The sequence below is a fragment of the Lemur catta genome, chromosome 4 (genome assembly GCF_020740605.2).
Source record: "Lemur catta isolate mLemCat1 chromosome 4, mLemCat1.pri, whole genome shotgun sequence".
NCBI lineage: Eukaryota > Metazoa > Chordata > Mammalia > Primates > Lemuridae > Lemur > Lemur catta.
In genome coordinates this window covers 108,050,446-108,068,514 of record NC_059131.1, presented here as the reverse complement: position 1 = coordinate 108,068,514, position 18,069 = coordinate 108,050,446, and the positions used below count along the sequence as shown (strand labels likewise).

The 18,069-nt window shown below is 38.0% G+C and overlaps 1 protein-coding gene across 1 annotated transcript; it reads right to left on the bottom strand.

Moving 5' to 3' along the window:
• Positions 1–1,950: 1,950 nt before the first annotated feature.
• On the bottom strand, positions 1,951–17,813 carry LOC123637489 (synaptonemal complex protein 2-like). The gene is made up of 6 exons (XM_045550648.1): positions 17,630–17,813; positions 7,211–7,304; positions 6,626–6,723; positions 6,063–6,120; positions 5,881–5,965; positions 1,951–2,011 (listed from the first exon to the last, which is right to left on the bottom strand). The coding sequence occupies exons 2-6, from the start codon at positions 7,302–7,304 to the stop codon at positions 1,951–1,953; spliced, it is 396 nt and encodes a 131-aa protein (XP_045406604.1). The 5' UTR covers positions 17,630–17,813.
• Positions 17,814–18,069: the final 256 nt, after the last annotated feature.

Genomic DNA, 18,069 nt, shown 5'->3' with positions numbered 1-18,069 from the left:
AATGGCTAAATCAAGCTAATTAACAGATGTTAATGTTGTTTTGGTAAGTTCACCTAAAATCTCTCTTATCAATTTTCAAGTATACATTGTTATTAACTACAGTCACAATACACAATAGGTCTTTTAAACTTATTCCTATCTAACTTTTTGTATCCTTTAACCTCTCCCCAATTCGCCACCCCCACTCTCACCCACCCCCTGGTAACCACTGTCCTGCTCTCTGCTTTTCTGAGTTTGACGTCCTTAGATTTCACACAGAGGTGAGATCATGGAGTATTTGTCTTTCTGTGCCTGCCTCCTTAACATGATGTCCTCCAGGTTCATCCATATTGTTGCGAATGACAAGATTCCCTTCCTTGTTAAGACTAAATAGTACTCCACTGCACATATATACACCACATCTGCTTTACCCATTTGTCTATCCATAGACACTTAGGTAGATTGAGAAGGTAATTTCTAAAAGGACCTTTGTGAGCCAGTCCTATTTGCATCTTACACTTTCTTTAAGTTAAAGAAATGGTTGGAGGAACCTGCACATTTGTTCCAGTGTTCTCCAACCCAGTGTATTGTAAAGTAAAAGTATCAATGCATTTAATGCATCCTGCATTGGATGTATTAAAGCCATGCAGCAAGGCTTTCCCAGTTTCTCTGGTTTTATATCAAAAGGTGTTGAAAGTTATTTACAGAAACAAAAGTATCTAGAGAGCAGTGGTTCTCAAGTTTGGCTGCACAGCACATTAGAATCACCAGTAGGGGGCTTTAAAAACAAACCCCCATGCCTGGCCATTGTCCTTGTCAATAAAGTCAGATTCTCTGGAGAACGGACCCAGATCATAGTAGTTGCTCCAGCTCCCCAGGTGATGCCAATCTGAGGCCTGAGTAGCAGCAAGTGAGAACCATTCTTAGGAGGAAGCCAGAATAAGTCTTAACTCATTTGTTTGAAGCTCATGATCTCAATTTTAGAAAAACTGTTCATTGAATATTCATTATAGAGATTTAAAAAAAAAATACACTGACTACAGGCATAGAGCACTGTGCTTCCCAAGGTGAGAGGCCACCAGTGATGGCACACTGGACAGGTGTCATATGACACACATAGGCACAAAACCATGTCACTGAACAACACTGACTCAGAGGGAAACATCTCAATTCTTTTAAAAGCCTGCTCTATTGAGGATAAGGCTTGGGTGCTAGGTCTTTAACACTTCTACTCACTAATCTTTTTTTAAAAATAAATCAAGAACAAGATTTGGACTCAAAGCCTAATAAAGGTTGTTTTTTTTTTCTTCTTCTTCTTTTAAAGAGTTTTAAGAAGTGCAGAGACATGACCAAGTCTGCATTTTTGGTAGATGTCTCCGGCTGTGAGTTTCAGTGTGGGGTCCATGGGCAGTGCCCATTCTCACCCATGCTGCCACCCTGGTCACAGTAAGAGGGTGTAACCATCTCTCATCTAAGATCAGGGGCTCTTTACAAAGCTAAATGAGCACTTACTACAGTAGCAAAGGATTGACTGAAGGAGTCTATCTTTCAATATTCCCTTACCTATATGCCATCAAATGAGACTTAACATGAAATGTTATCTCCTGATGAGTTTATTGACTGGGCACATTTCTCTGTCCACCTAACTAGATGATCCTGGGTATGGCAGATTTACCTTTTCATAGTTTATAGATAATAAGGCCCATTGTATGCAATGAATTAAAAATGTAAATCAAGTGAAAGTATAGTTTAAGAGGCTAACCTTGTTATTTTCAACTGTATTTATTTTGGGGCTTACCTACTATTTGTTACAAATAATTCTGATTTTCCATTTGAAAGTGAAATGATTCCTTTTCAAATAAGTCTAAGATAAATTTAATTAAGAAAAATATAGAAAGTAAAGAGTAGAGCATTGGCATATTTTGAAGAAGGTATGCAAACAACCAAAATTCGGGAAGTATTGCTTTAAATTTAGTATATTACTGACACACTTGTTTCTTGCTTTCTGTCATCCCTGGAAGCAGAATCTGCCCTAAAACACAATACATGAAATTAATGGAACTGGTAAAACCAGCACCCTCCTCTGTCCCTCACTTCACATGCCTAACTTGTCTTTCCTTCCTGTGCCCTCTGTCTGATCATGAACTCACTGCATGGGAAGTACCCCACTCTGCATGCAACTTCTTATTGTGCAACCTATTTCCATATATTCTGTGGCAGACAACATCTGTTTATCTAAAAAAAAAATAAAAAATAAAAAAAACCTTTGTTGAGCCCGTTGCCTGTCAGGCATACAAAGAAAAAAGCGGCAAAGTGGGATCAGCAAATAACCAGCCCATTGGGCCAGTGCTGAAGAGCTGTTTCCAAAGCCTAGATCTACCTTAGAATCCCCTGAGGTGCTGTAAACAAAGGCTCTTGCTGTGATGCGTGATGCTCAGCATCTTCCATAGACCTGTCGGCCATTTGTACATCTTCTTTGGAGAAATGTCTATTCAAGTCTTTTGCCCCGTTTTAATTGCTCTGATTTTTCTTACTATTGATTTATAGGAGTTACTCATATATTTTAATGTTAATTTCTTATCAGATACATGGTCTGCTAGTATAAAACACACAAAAGATAACAAGTGCTGCTGAGGATGTGAAACAATTGGAACCCTGTACACTGTTGGTGGAATGTAAAATAGTGTAGCTGCTATGGAAAACAGTTTGATGGGTCCTCAAAAAAAATTAAAAATAGAGCTACAGTATGATCCAGCAATCCCACTCCTGAGTATACATCCAAAGGAAATGAAATCAGTATGTGGAAGAGACATCTGCACTCCCATGTTCATTGCAGCGTTATTCACAACAGCTGGGATATAGAATCAACCTAAGTGTCCACCAACAGATGAATGGATAAATAAACGTGGCATAAGAAAACAATGGATACTATTCAGCCATAAGAAAGAAAGAAATCCAACAATGTGTGACAACACGGATGAACCTGGAGGACATCATGTTAAGTGAGACAAGCCACTCACAAATGGACAAATACTTCATGATCCCACTTATACAGGTATCTAAAACAGTCAAACTGACAGAAACAGTAGATTGGCAGTTGCCAGAGGCTGGGGAGAAGGGGAAATGAGGAGTTGTTCTACAAGTGTAAAGTGTCAGTTATACAAACAAGATGAGTAAGTTCTAGAGATCTGCTGTACAACATTTGCCTATAGTTAACAATACTGTATCGTGCACTTAAAAAGGGGTTAAGAGAATAGATGTCATATTAAGTGCTCTTACCACAATAAAAATGGACAAAAGAAAAAAGCTAATACACCATTTCCAGGCAGCCACTGATCTGTCTCTATAGTTTCAAGAATTTTCTAGGCTTCCATATTCTATCCATACTGTAGAATTTTATGCAAATGGAATCATACAGTATGTACTCTTTCTGTCTGGCTTCTTTTACTGGAAATAGTTATTTCGAGATTCATTCATGTTTCATATTTCAACAGTTTATTCCTTTTCATTTCTGTGTAGTATTCCATTGTGTGTATATACTGAAATTTGCTTATCCATTCATCTACTGATGGACATTTGGGTTATTTCCAGTTTGGAGCTATCACAAAGAAAGTGGGTATAAACATTCACGTACATCCCTTTGTGTGGACTAATGTTGTCACTTCTCCTGTGTAAATACCTAGAATTGGAATACTGGGTTAGGATGGGTACACGTTTAACATTTTTTTTTTTTTTTTTGAGGCAGAGTCTCACTCTGTTGCCCACATTAGAGTGCCGTGGCATCAGCCTAGCTCACAGCAACCTCAAACTCCTGGGCTCAAGCGATCCACCTGCCTCAGCCTCCCAAGTAGCTGGGACTACAGGCATGTGCCACTATGCCCAGCTAATTTTTTCTACATATATTTTTAGCTGTCCATATAATTTCTATTTTTAATAGAGACAAGTCTCGCTCTTGCTCAGGCTGGTCTCGAACTCCTGAGCTCAAACAATCTGCCCGCCTCAGCCTCCCAGAGTGCTAGGATTACAGGCGTGAGCCATCACGCCCAGCCCACGTTTAACATTTTAAGAAACTACCAGCAGTATGTAAGAGTTCCAGGTGTTTCACATTTCCACCATTTGTACTGACTTGGTACAGTCTGTCTTCCTAATTTTAGCCTTTCTAATAGATCTGTAGTACAACCATTCTAGTTTTAATTTACATTTCCCTGATAACTAATGATGCTGGGCAACTTTTCATGTGCTCATCTGCCGTCTGTGTATCATCCTTGGTAAAGAAGCTGCTTGAATCTTCTGCCAGTATTTTTATTGGGTTGTATTTTTATTATTGAATTTTGTGAGTCTGTAACATAATTCAGAAATGAACCCTTTATCACAGCAATCCCCAACCTTTTTGGCACCAGGGACCAGTTTCATGGAAGACAATTTTTCCAAGGACAGGGTTGGGAGTGCGGAAGCAGAGCTCAGGTGATGATGCAATGGGGAGCAGCCGTAAATACAGATGAAGCTTGCTCATTTGCCACTGCTCACCCTTCACTGCTTCTTTGTTGTTAGTGTCATGTCTAAATTTAAAGCATAACTCAGTGGTCCCCAGCCTTTTTGGCACCAGGGAGTGGTTTCATGGAAGACAATTTTTCCATTGATGGGAGGAGGCGGGAGACGGAGCTCTGCAGCTGGGTTCCTAACAGGAGGCCACAGCTTTATCAAATATATGTTTTATAAATTTTTTCTGCAAGGGTGTGGTTTGTTCTGTTCTTCCCCTAAACACTGGTTTTCAAGCAGTGTAAGGTTTTTTTTATTTTAATGAAGTCTAAGATTTATCAATTTATTCTTTTACTGTGTTTTGGGTGTTATATTTCAGAAATCTTTGCCTACACCAAGGTCATAAAGATATTTTTTCTTATGTTTTCTTGCAAATAGGTTTTACATTTAGGTCTATAATCCATTTTTAGTTAATTTCTTACAAGGTGGAAAGTAAAGATCAAAGGTCATTTATTTTTTCTTATATATGGATATTTAATTGTTCTAGCACCATTTATTGCAAAACATATCATTTCTTCACAGAATTATCTTTGCATTTTTGTCATAGACTAGCTGTCCGTATATATGTAGGTCCTATTTCTGGATTTCCTAGTCTGTTTTGTTTATTGATCTTTATGCAAATACCACACTCTCTTGATTAATGTAGCTTTATAGTACATCTTAAAGTAGCATTTAAGCCCTTCCACTTTGTGTTTCCTGTTGAAATTTATCTGGGCTATTGTAGGTCCTTTAAATTTCCACATGACATTTCAAAAAAGCTTGCCAATATCTTTAAAGAAAAAAGAAAACCTACTGGGATTTCAATCAGGGACTGTACTGAATCCTTAGGTCAATTTGGGAAGAACTGGCATCTTAACATTGAGTCTTCCATCTCATGAGCACATATCTGTCTCCACATATTTAGGTCTTCCTTAATTTCTTTAGTTTTCAGTGTAGGGGGCGTTGGAGAGGTCGTACAAATCATTTGTCCAATTAATCCCTAAGTATGTCATATCTTAATACTATTTTAAATGCTATTGCTTTTCATTTCAATTTCTGATTAACATATAGAAAGAAAATTAATTTTTGGTTATTGATCTTGGGTCCTTCAATTTCAAATTCAGTGTTTTGCTGCAGGAAAAAAAGTTGCCAAAGAGACCCCTAGAGGTATAATGGCAGAGGCCAGTAGGCTAGGAGAGTTTGCCAACTGTCAAATTATTCTACAGAAGACTTCACGCAATGCTCTCTCCTTGTGTGTGTGTTGGGGGTGGGGCGGGGGGGGCAGGTAGCCAGACATAGGAAAGGGGAAAACCTAGATGGTCAACTTGTGGTACTCACGTTAACAATCATCTACATAGTTTATTAGTTTTGAAAACCACTTACCTAGATTTGCCACTTAATTTAGGAGACTGAATTTTAACTGATGGTTCTTGTAAATCGGAAGAATGCTCATGTTTTGAAGTAATTTCTAGTGACAAAAATTAAAAACAAAGAATGTTAAGCGCTTCAAGTAAACATTTAAACATACCACTCAAATCTTATTTATGGTAGGTAATGTATCTGACCTTGTTGTGTATCATCCAGTTTCAGTTTTTCAGATGGACTCTCAGCTGTATTTCTTTGCTACAGAAAAATAAAAACTTATATTATGGCACCTTTGAAGCTTCTCTTTGGAAGTCTTGGAACTACTTTACACCTCATAAGAATGGACTACCCATTGAACACTAAGATATCATGCCCCTTAGACATTGACAACTGAATTTATTGGCACCAAATGACTGTGAACTAGCTGGATGAGAAGCCTCAAGCTCCTTGATGTTAAGTAATGTGCCCAAGTTCCTACAGTAAGTATAAACCAGGTCTGACTGCAAATATTAGGCTCCTTTCCCTACATCTCAGTCTCCAGATCCCAAATGAGTCACGCATTCATTCCCTGGGAAAGTGAGTTGCATGAAAGGAGAGAATAAACAAACACAGCAGGCAAAAACAATCCCCAAGAGGAGATGGTCAAAAAATTGACAGATGGGTGGCCAGCAGAAAATGGTCCACAAACCAGGAGAGGTGCTTCCACCTGTCAGCATCCTAGTGGACACTGATCGGAACTCTGAGCCCAGCTCCTTGTACTCACAGGCGGTGCAGACTGGTCATTCAAGGGGAGAGTTATCAGGCAACAGTCATCTCCTGCACTCATGATCTCCTCCAGGTCAGTAGATTCTTCTAGCGGCTCTATACACATTAAGAACAGAACATTTAAAATAATAATAACCATGCCCACACTGACACACTTACCATCACTATTCACGGAACGCTAACGTCTGGCACCTTGCCGTCCCTTGGAAAGAGCTGGTAATGAGGGCCTGCCTCAAACCTCAAATCAGAAATCTGAAAGCACTTGGGAAAACATCCTTGGGGTGAACTCCAGTGCAGAGCCGCTTTGTGGGCCAGCAAGACCCTCCCTTTCCCCACCTCCTGCCTCCCCATCCAGGTTTCCCTTTGTCCCTTCCAGCTGACCCACAAGAGAGACTTTATCAAGCATGGAAACTGATTCAAGGCTACCAGCCGCTCTTCCTTCTCCAGAGGCACAATCAGACACTTATTCCTCTTACATGAACACTTAGATGAACACACGTTTCCAGTGCCCTGTTCCAAGTGAGGTTTCAGCACTGCTTAGGAAGGGAATTCACAGTCAGAATTTTGTTATTTCCCAATGTACCTGTCTCTCTTCCATGGCTATTAGGAATCTCAGTGTCTTCTTTCTCAGACTTACTAAAAAGTTCTGAGGAAGTTTTCATCTGGCCAGGGACCATCTGAAATGAAAGCCAAAAGTCACATGACTTTTAAAAGCAGTAATCTTTAAAAAGAAACATTTTTTTAACGAAAACGTAAAGCTTAGAACATAGCACATTGATAAATCAGAAGTTAGTCTTCAGTTTGTCTTCTCTTGAAGGATCATTTTACTGTTTTTGGCTTCTCTCCACACCGCCTTCCTCCAGGACCAGCTCTGGCCAACCACTGCCCAACCTCTGCCTAACAGGGGCCTCACATTCCAGGAACTGCAGCTTCACCACATGCAAACCTCAAGTCTCCTCCCGCCAAAACATTTTATTCATTTTGTGAAACATGGAAAGACATAAGATTTTGATGTTTTCTGAAAGCAAACCTATCATGTCAGGGAAATTCATATGTAAAGTGGTGGAGAAGGTTTTTAAGTGATTGATTCTCCTTTAGTTCTCATCCTCATGCATGAAATGGTCTTTTCCTTAAAAGATATTTCATTAAAATAAGGTGAGTTTTGGGAAACTATATTTGCAGAGCACTTTATGACACTTAAACACCTTCACATAAAACACAGACCAAAAGAACGCTGGCCCAAGACTTCCTCCCTCAGGAAGAAGAGGTCCTCTGAAGTCTTAACTCCCTAGTGGCCATTACCATAGTATTTTTTGTCTTCTTGTCACAAATTTCAGCCAGCTGTGATACAGAAAGGTTTCTTATTCTTATGAATAAATAAGAAATACTATAGTCAGAGAGTGGGCAACTGCAGCAATCTAGAGATGGGCAGGCCATTTCTACAAGGTAAGACCCGTAGGTAGAATGTTGGCAAAACTCCCCAAGAAACCCTATTCTCAATGGCTTCCTCTAGGTTCCGGAGGAGCTGAGAGAGAAGGGAGCTCCAACAGGCCCACAGTAAGTACCCTCAGAACACCAGGAAGAATAGGGTGAGAAGGTGATGTTAGCCCAGAAAACCTTTCAGCTGTTCACAATAAATGAAATAAAGCGTGACAAGGCACAAAGAGGCTTTGTGCCCTACATTGTTAAGGCAATAACACATGAAAGGGAAGAACTGGGACTGGAATCCAGAACCCTCCACTCTTTTTACATGCCACTCAAAAGACTAGGTCTTCTGCTTGATCAAATATTCCCATTTAAACCCAACAAGGAAATTGAAGAGATGTGAAACATATTAAAACATTTTCAGGTAATCAAAAAGAATAAAACCTGCCATCTGTTTGTCTTCTCCTAAAGCTTGCATGGAAGGTTGTGATATGTTGAATTGCAAATCAAAATGGATTTCTCTTTTCATCACTGCTTTTTTGCTAATAATAACAGGCTTCTTCAGGTAAATGATAAAAATCTTCATCTTCTCAGTTTCTAATGAAATATATCAATGCACATCAACATACTGAAAAGTTCTATTTTAAAGTTTTATAACTTTAAGTAACTGAACTGAGATATTTGTCAACTGTCCAGATTTTTCTGTGATAAGTTGAAATCATATTAAGTGAAATTACTTTGAAATTCTATTTATTAAATGCACGTGTGTGTTTATACATACTAACAAGATATGATTAAATGGTTGACCTTGCAAAAAATAGGAAGTACCTTACCTTAGCAAAGAAATGGAGATAATTTTGTCTTCTGCAATTCAGTCGGTTTTTCTAAGAACATTTTGTTTACAAAAAGCTATCAACTGCAACAGGTATTTTATTTCCAAACATACTAAGCACAATAGTCATTTTTTTTCTCTCTCTGAAATCCTTATTTCTAAAATTCAAAATAAATTCACTGTTCCCAATATGCAAAATGGAGTAATCCATTGCCATTTCAATAATCTCTGCTTGAAGAGAAGAAATGGAAGCACCTTACAGAAGTCCGTGTCTCAGACAACAGCCTCCTTGAGTGCTCCTACCAGGTCACCAGCCCTTTCCTGACAAAGAGTAATTAGGTTTAGAAGAGGAAATAGCTTAAACCAAATTAATAAAGAGCAATAAAGAATCAGCTACAGTCAAATACAAGGTAAACTGGAAGCAGCAGAAGAGCAAAGGCAATAAAGTCCATGAAATGACAGGCAAAGCTAATGGCCACAAATTGACAGAACAGAAAGAGGAAAAAAAAGAGCGAAGCATACACAGGTGCGATCCATGCCGTCTAGTACAGCAGAGAACCTGAACATGGCTAGTACCAATTGGGATGCCCTGTGAGCATAACACAGGTTTCATGTCGTCAGATTGCGAAGACTCAGTACAAAAATGAAAATGTAAAATACCTCATTAAAAATTTTTATATTGGCCACATGTTAAAATAATACTTTTGATCTACTGGGTTAAATAAAATGTTATTAAAATTATTTTTTATTTAATATGATTACTAGAAAATTTTAAATTAAGTTGGTGGCTCATATTTTATTTCTATAGGACAGCATGAGTCTAGAGTAAAGCTCAGCGATCTCCCCAAAATGCTGACTTTACTCAATATTTACTCATCACTGCAGGGAGGGGGCCAAGTCTATCAAACCTTGCAACAAAAGTAATTTTGTTAATAAAAATACCTGAAAAAGTAACTAGCTAGTTGGGCTGTAAGGATCAGTGCAAACATGTAAGGGTCAGAAGAAACACCCTGAGGGCTACAGCAAACTTCCCGCATACTACATTGGCAACTCTAAAGCCGCGAGGGCTATGATGCAAAAGTCTTGTTTGTAGAATTTACTAGACATAGAAGCCGTACCACTTACTTCCTCCAGCTACTGCGAGACATTTTTTCAATTATAAGGTCTCCCAGAAGTGTGATATATTAATGAAATATAGAATATGAACTTTAGCAAGTTGGTTTCTGAAAACCACCATAGTAGCAAAGTTTACAGTTAAGAGACTTAAAAGAGGAAGAGTAATAGTTAGAAGTACCCTCGTCAGAAAACTCATGCAAGTACTTATAAAATATTTATATTTACTCTAAATAACTATCATAGACATTTTATATATCCTGAATTACATAATAGTAACGAATAATGACTACATATATTAAGAAACTATAAAGGTCATAAAGCAAACCCTACTTGATCTGAACCAAATGATAGATAACGATACTGTAATAGCTGGAGACTTTAACACCCCACTGACAGTACAGGACAGATCCTCCAAACAGAAAATAAAGAAATAATGGACTTAAATAGAATGCTAGAACAAATGGGCCTGACTGACATCTACAGGACATTCTACCCAAAATCCACTGAATATACATTCTTCTCATCAGCTCATGGGACATTCTCTAAGATTGACCATATCCTAGGACATAAAGCATGTCTTAAAAATTTTAAAAAAATAGAAATTATAGCATGCATCTTCTCAGATCACAGCAGAATAAAGACACAAATTAACCCTGACAGAAATTCTCATTCCTACCCAAAGTCATGCAAGTTAAACAACCTTCTCCTGAATAATTATTTTATAAATGAAGAAATCAAGACAGAAATCAAAAGATTCTTTGAATTAAATGAAAAAGGAGACACAACTTATCAAAATCTGTGGGACACACAGCTAAAGCAGTTCTGAGAGGAAAATTCATTTCCATAAATGCTTATGTCAAAAAGACATAAAACTTACAAATAGACAACCTAATGAATAGACTCAAAGAGCTGGAGAAAGAACAGACTGATCTCAAACCCAGCAGAAGGCGAGAAATTATGAAGATCAAATAAGAACTAAATGAAAAGGCCAACAAAAAAACCATAAGGGAAATTAATAAAACAAAAAGTTGGTTCTTTGAAAAGATAAACAAAATAGACACACCTCTGGCTAGACTTAACTAAGAGCAGAAAAGAAAAATCTCTAATAACCTCCATCAGGAATATGAAAGGAGAAATCACAACTGATGCCACAGAGTTACATGATATCATCTATGAATTCTACAAAAATCTTTATGAACACAAACTGGAAAATGTGGAGGAAATGGGCAAGTTTTTAGAAACACATAGCCTTCCCAGGCTCAACCAGGAAGAAATAGAATTCCTGAATAGACCAATAGCAAGCACTGAAATCGGAAATCCATACCATGCTCGTGAATTGGAAGAATCAACATTGTTAAAATGTCTATACTACCCAAAGTGATCTATAGATTCAATGAAATTCCTATTAAATGACCAACATCACTTTTCACAGATTTAGAAAAAATAATTATACACTTTGTATGGAATCAGAGAAGACCCCGTATAGCAAAACCAATTTTAAGCAATAAAAACAAAATGGGAGGTATTGGTTTGCCAGACTTCAAACTATACTACAAAGCTGTGGTTCTTAAAACTGCCTGGTATTGGCACAAGGGCAGGGACACAGACCAGTGGAACAGAACAGAAAACCCAAATATAAAACCATCCTCATATAGCCATCTAATCTTTGACAAAATAGACAAAAACATACTCTGGGGAAAAGAATCCCTATTCAATAAATGGTGCTGGGAAAACTGGATAGCCACATGTAGAAGACTGAAACAGGACCCACAGATTTCACCTGTCACAAAAATCAACTCACGGTGGATAACAGATTTAAACCTTAAATGGGAAACGATTAGAATTCTAGAAGAAAATGTAGGAAAGACTCTTACAGACATTGGTCTAGGCAAAGAATTAATGAAGAAAACCCCTAAGGCAATCACAGCAACAACAAAAATAAATGAATGGGACCTGATTAAATTAAAAAGCTTCTGCACAGCCAAAGAAACAGTCACGAAAATAAACAGACAGCCTACAGAATGGGAAACAATTTTCGCATACTACACATCAGATAAAAGACTGATAACAAGAATCTATTTAGAACTCAGGAAAATCAGCAAGAAAAAATCAAACAATCCTATCAAAAACTGGGCAAATGACATGAATAGAAATTTTTCAAAAGAAGATATAAGAATGGCTAAAAAACGTATGAAAAAATGCTCAACATCCCTAATCATCAGGGAAATGCAAATCAAAACCACAATGAGATACCACTTAACTCCGGTGAGAATGGCCTTTATCAAAAAATCTCAAAACAACACATGTTGGCGTGGATGCGGACGGACAGGAACACTCATACACTGCTGGTGGGAATGCAAACTAGTGCAACCCCTGTGGAAAGCATTATGGAGATACCTTAAACAGATTCAAGCAGACCTACCATTCGATCCAGCAATCCCATTATTGGGCACATACCCAGAAGAACAAAAGTCATTCTATAACAAAGACACCTGTACCCAAAGGTTTACAGCAGCACAATTCACAATCACAAAGATGTGGAAACAACCCAAGTGCCCATCAATCCACGAATGGATTAGTAAACTGTGGTATATGTATACCATGGAGTACTACTCAGCTATAAGAAATAACGGTGATACAATATCTCTTTGGTTCTCCTGGAGAGAGTTGGAACCCATTGTATTAAGTGAAGTATCCAAAGAATGGAAAAACAAGCATCACACGTACTCACCAGAAAACTGGTTTCCCTGATCATCACCTAAATGCACATTGGGGAAGGATACCAATTGGATATCAGACTGAGACCGGGAGTGGGGGGCGGAGATGTATGCCTACATGATGAGTGCGTTGCGCACCGTCTGGGGAATGGTCATGCTTGAAGGTGCTGACTCAGGGAGGTGGGGGGGGAGGGGATAGAGGTATGACTACATGGTGAATGCCAGGAGCACTGTCTGGAGAATGGACACGCCTGAGGCTCTGACTCAGGGGGATGGGCAGGACACGGACAATGTATATAACCTGAGCTTTTGTAGCCCCATGAAGAGCTGAAATGAAAAAGAAAAAAAAAATCGAAACAGCAATAAAAAACCTTCCCAAAAAGAAAAGCCCTGGTCCAGATGGGTTCACACCCAAATTTTACCACACCTATAAAGAAGAACTGGTGCCCATCCCACATAAACTATTCTCCAATATCGAGAAGGATGGAATTCTCCCCAACACATTTTACCAAGCCAACATAACATTGATACCAAAACCAGGAAACGATGCAAAAAAAAAGAAAACTACAGACCAATATCTTTTATGAATATAGATGCAAAAATTCTCAATAAAATCCTACCAAATCGAATCCAAGTGCTTATCAAAAAAATAATCCATCACGACCAAGTGGGCTTCATCCGAGAGATGCAGGGATGATTTAACATACGCAAATCTATAAATGTAATTCACCACATAAATGGAAGCAAAAATAAAGACCATATGATCCTCTCAATAGATGCAGAAAAAGCATTTAACAAAATTCAACACCCTTTTATGATAAGAATGCTTAACAAAATAGGCATAGATGGGACCTACCTAAAAATGATGCAAGCCATATATGACAAACCCACAGCCAACATCATACTGAATGGGGAAAAACTGAAAGCATTCCCACTCAGAACTGGAACGAGACCAGGCTGCCCACTATCCTCATTACTTTTCAACATAGTATTGGAAGTCCTTGCGAGAGCTATCAGGCAACAGAGCAGAATCAAGGAAGTCCAAATAGGGAAAGAAGAGCTCAAACTCTCACTCTTTGCTGATGATACGATGTTATATCTGGTAAACCCCAAGGATTCAACCAACAGACTCCTGGAATTGATCAATGAATTCAGTAAAGTCTCATGTTACAAAATCAATACACACAAATCAGAGGCATTCACATATGCCAATAACAGTTAATCAGAGAACCAAATTAAGAACTCAATACCCTTCAAAATAACAACAAAGAAAACAAAATACCTAGGAATATATTTAACTAAAGAGGTAAAGGACCTCTACAGGGAGAACTATGAAACACTGAGGAAGGAAATCGCAGAGCATGTAAATAGGTGGAAAACCATACCATGCTCGTGGATCAGAAGAATCAACATTGTTAAAATGTCTATACTACCTAAAGTGATCTACAGATTCAATGCAATCCCTATTAAATTACCAACATCATTTTTCACAGATATAGAAAAAATAATTTTATGCTTTGTATGGAACCAGAGAAGACCCCGTTTAGCAAAAGCAATTTTAAGCAATAAAAACAATATGGGAGGTATTAATTTGGCAGACTTCAAACTATACTACAAGGCTGTGGTTCTTAAAACTGCTTGGTATTGGCACAAGTGTAGGGACACAGACCAGTGGAACAGAACAGAAAATCCAAATATAAAACCATCCTCATACAGCCATCTAATCTTTGACAAAGAAGACAAACACATACTCTGGGGACAAGAATCCTTATTCAATAAATGCTGCTGGGAAAATTGGACAGCCACATGTAGAAGACTGAAACCGGACCCACATCTTTCACCTCTCACAAAAATCAAATCACGGTGCATAATAACAGACTTAACTCTTAGGTGTGAAACGATTAGAATTTTAGAAGAGAATGTAGGAAAGACTCTTACAGACATTGGCCTAGGCAAAGAATTTATGAGGAAGACCCCTAAGGCAATCACAGCAACAAAAATAAATGGGACCTGATCAAATTAAAAAGCTTCTGCACAGCCAAAGAAACAGTCACAAGAATAAACAGACAACCTACAGAAAGGGAAAAAATTTTCACATACTACACATCAGATAAAGGACTGATAACAAGAATCTATTTAGAACTCAGGAAAATCAGTAAGAAAAAATCAAACAACCCTATCAAAAAATGGGCAAACGACATGAATAGAAATTTTTCAAAAGAAGATATAAGAATGGCTAACAAACATATGAAAAAATGCTCAACATCTCTAAGCATCAGGGAAATGCAAATCAAAACCACAGTGAGATATCACTTAATTCCAGTGAGAATGGCCTTTATCAAAAAGTCCCAAAACAACACATGTTGGCGTGAATTTGGATGCAGAGACACAGCTCATACCCTGCTGGTGGGACTGCAAACTAGTGCAACCCTAGTGGAAAGCAATATGGAGATACCTTAAACAGATTCAAGTAGACCTACCATTCGATCCAGCAATCCCATTATTGGGCATCTACCCAAAAGAACAAAAGTCATTCTATAAAAAAGACACCTGCATCCGAATGTTTATAGCAGCACAATTCACAACTGCCAAGATGTGGAAAGAACCCAAATGCCCATCAATTCATGAATGGATTAGTAAAATGTGGTATACCTACACCATGGAGTATTATTCAGCTATCAGAAATAATGGTGATACAGAATCTCTTTTGTTCTCCTGGAGAGAGTTGGAACCCATTCTATTAAGTGAAGTATCCCAAGAATGGAAAAATGAGCACCACATGTACTCACCAGCAAATCGGTTTCCCTGATCATCACCTAAGTGCACATTTGGGAATAACACCAATTGGGTATCTGACAGAGGTGGGGGTGGGGGGTGGGGATGGGTGTATACCTACATGACGAGTGTGATGTGCACTGTCTGGGGAATGGACACGCTTGAAGCTCAGACTCTGGGGAATGGGGGGGCATGGGCAATATATGTTAACCTGAACTTTTGTACCCTCATAATAAGCTGGAAAAAAAATAAATAATAAATTTAAAAAAAATAAAAAAGAAGCCTTGAACGATACCAGAATCTTACATTAAAGCCTCCGATAATCTGAAAAGATAAAATAAAAATCTAAAGCACCTGTGTGGATACACTGCAGTTCTGCTACACACTGCCATTGATTGATTGACTGAGACGGGGTTTCAGCATGTTCCCCTGGCTGGATTCGATCCCCCACCTCAGCCTCTACAGTAGCTAGGACTACAGGCACCTGCCACTGACTTCACTTACACACTGCTTTTTGGCTACAGATGTATAAGTGACTGTCTTTGTCAAATTAGTGAAATGCTTTAAAACTGGATTGTTCACCAACAAGAAGGGTATTCTTACGTAGACTCTAAGGAAGTTTTTGACCCGTAACCAAAAGAGAATCACAAATACTAAGAAAGATTCTGCCAATTAGCTCTACTATGTCAACATGATCAGCCACTTATAAATTTGGGGCAGCAATTGGGTCTCCCTATATTACTAAATCAACATCAAAGGCCCATTCCATGTCACAATACCATGAAAGAGTGTTAAGAGGAAAGAGGCAGAAGTAGAGCAGTGTCAGTAAGAATACAAACCAGAGTCAGACAGACCTATGTCAAGTCCTGACTCGCAATGGGTTTACATTCATCTTTAAGGCTTAAGTTTCCTCATTTATAAAATGCTGATATCTACCTGACAAGTTTGGTGTGAGGATTAAATGAGACAACACATACAAAGCACAGTGCCCATAACATTATTAGCATTCAACACTATTTTTCTTCTGCAGCTACAAATCTCTAAATCTTTCAGTTTCTGTAGTTTCCATAAAACTAGAAACCAAAAGACAATTCTTTAGTCCCAAACAAATATTAGTTTTCATTTTCAGTAATTTTACATTAAAGTAAATGAGGGGAACTACTGGTCTAAAACATGGCAGTTAGCTTCATCAGCCACTGCTTTAGGATGCTGTGATGTTTACTTACTATACACAATCCTATAAAAGAAAAATTTTTGTCTCCAAAAAGCTGAGTGCAAATAAAATATTTTATTTCATTTTAGCAAGTCATTTCTTCATTTGTTTGGTCCTAATACATCTGTCTCCTCATAATCAAAATTTGCCTCATAAAACTATATAACACCACCAGAGAATCACCAGTAAAACCCTTTTTGGATATAAGGAGACACTAGTTTGTTTTGTTACATCGCCACATGTTTGTAGCAAATAATTGTGAAAGAAAATGACTATGTCTAATGATTCCTCCTCTGTTACTATTTTACATTTAAAACTGCATCAGCTATTTAACTGAACTTTGGGTTATGGAGAACAGCATCATACAATACAAACCTAGCATAGAGAGTATGAAAGAAAACCTTATCCTTCTAGTAACTGAAGGCTAAAAGTTGTCATATGATTTCACATCAGGTAATCTGCACCTTTAATGAGAATGAATTTTCTTTACTGTTTTTGAAACACATAAAATTTCAAACAAAAAAATTTTATGGGATCAAATAAAAACTCAATCGTTTCGGCCAATACAAAAAAGTTTAAAAAATGCACATGTAATATACATCAGAAATTGCTTTCCTAAGTTTTGGACTTAAGGAATCAGAAAGCTGCTGACTAACACAGATGACTACCTTCTGTCGACCTTGTCTCCACTTCAAACTATACCCTCTTTCCTTCTCTTCTAGCTCAAACTTTTCCAATTTTTCTTCAGCCTTCTTAAATGACTGCCTTGACAGCAACTACAAAAAAAAAAACAAAAAACACCACCACCACCTTCAAAACCTTTTGGTCAATGGCCAAGTGAGTTCGCACAGCCTATAAAACTGCTTTGCAGTGGCAAGTTATAGTTTACTGTGAAAAATACAAAGTGCCATCATTACACATCACCTTATTTTTCACGTATTCATATTCACTCTCTTCCTCTCAAAGTTAAATTCCCAGACGCAAGCAGGCAAGAAGATTTCAGGACTAGCAGTAAGGGCACAGCCACCTGGAAAACGGGGACTCTAATTCAAGCAGATCATTTAAACAAGGTCAATTTAACACACCACCACAAATCCAAAACGGTCAAGCAAGGCCAGCATTCACAATGTTGTCACGTGCAGTAACAATTAAAGAAAATAAAGTCACAGGTGTTGGTTAGCAGACTCTTTGCGGAAAGTGAAGGAGGAAAAGAGTTAAGGGAAAAATAAGTTTCCCAAGAAAATAAAGTTGGTGTTGAAAAATAAAAAGGAGAGAGGAGATTCGGGTTACCGGAGAAAATTGCTTCAAGAAATTAGTACTACCCCTAAGCCCTCAGCAAAACTGTCATTAAATCTCTCTGTCTG

What these genes read in the sequence shown, in the direction of transcription:
- LOC123637489 (XM_045550648.1), bottom strand. Translation starts at nt 7,304, where the DNA reads ATGGTCCCTGGCCAGATGAAAACTTCCTCAGAACTTTTTAGTAAGTCT. An exon ending in TAGCCATGGAAGAGAGACAG is followed by an intron (nt 6,724 to 7,210) that starts GTACATTGGGAA and finishes TAATGTGTATAG; the next exon opens with AGCCGCTAGAAGAATCTACT. An exon ending in ATGACCAGTCTGCACCGCCT is followed by an intron (nt 6,121 to 6,625) that starts GTGAGTACAAGG and finishes ATTTTTCTGTAG; the next exon opens with CAAAGAAATACAGCTGAGAG.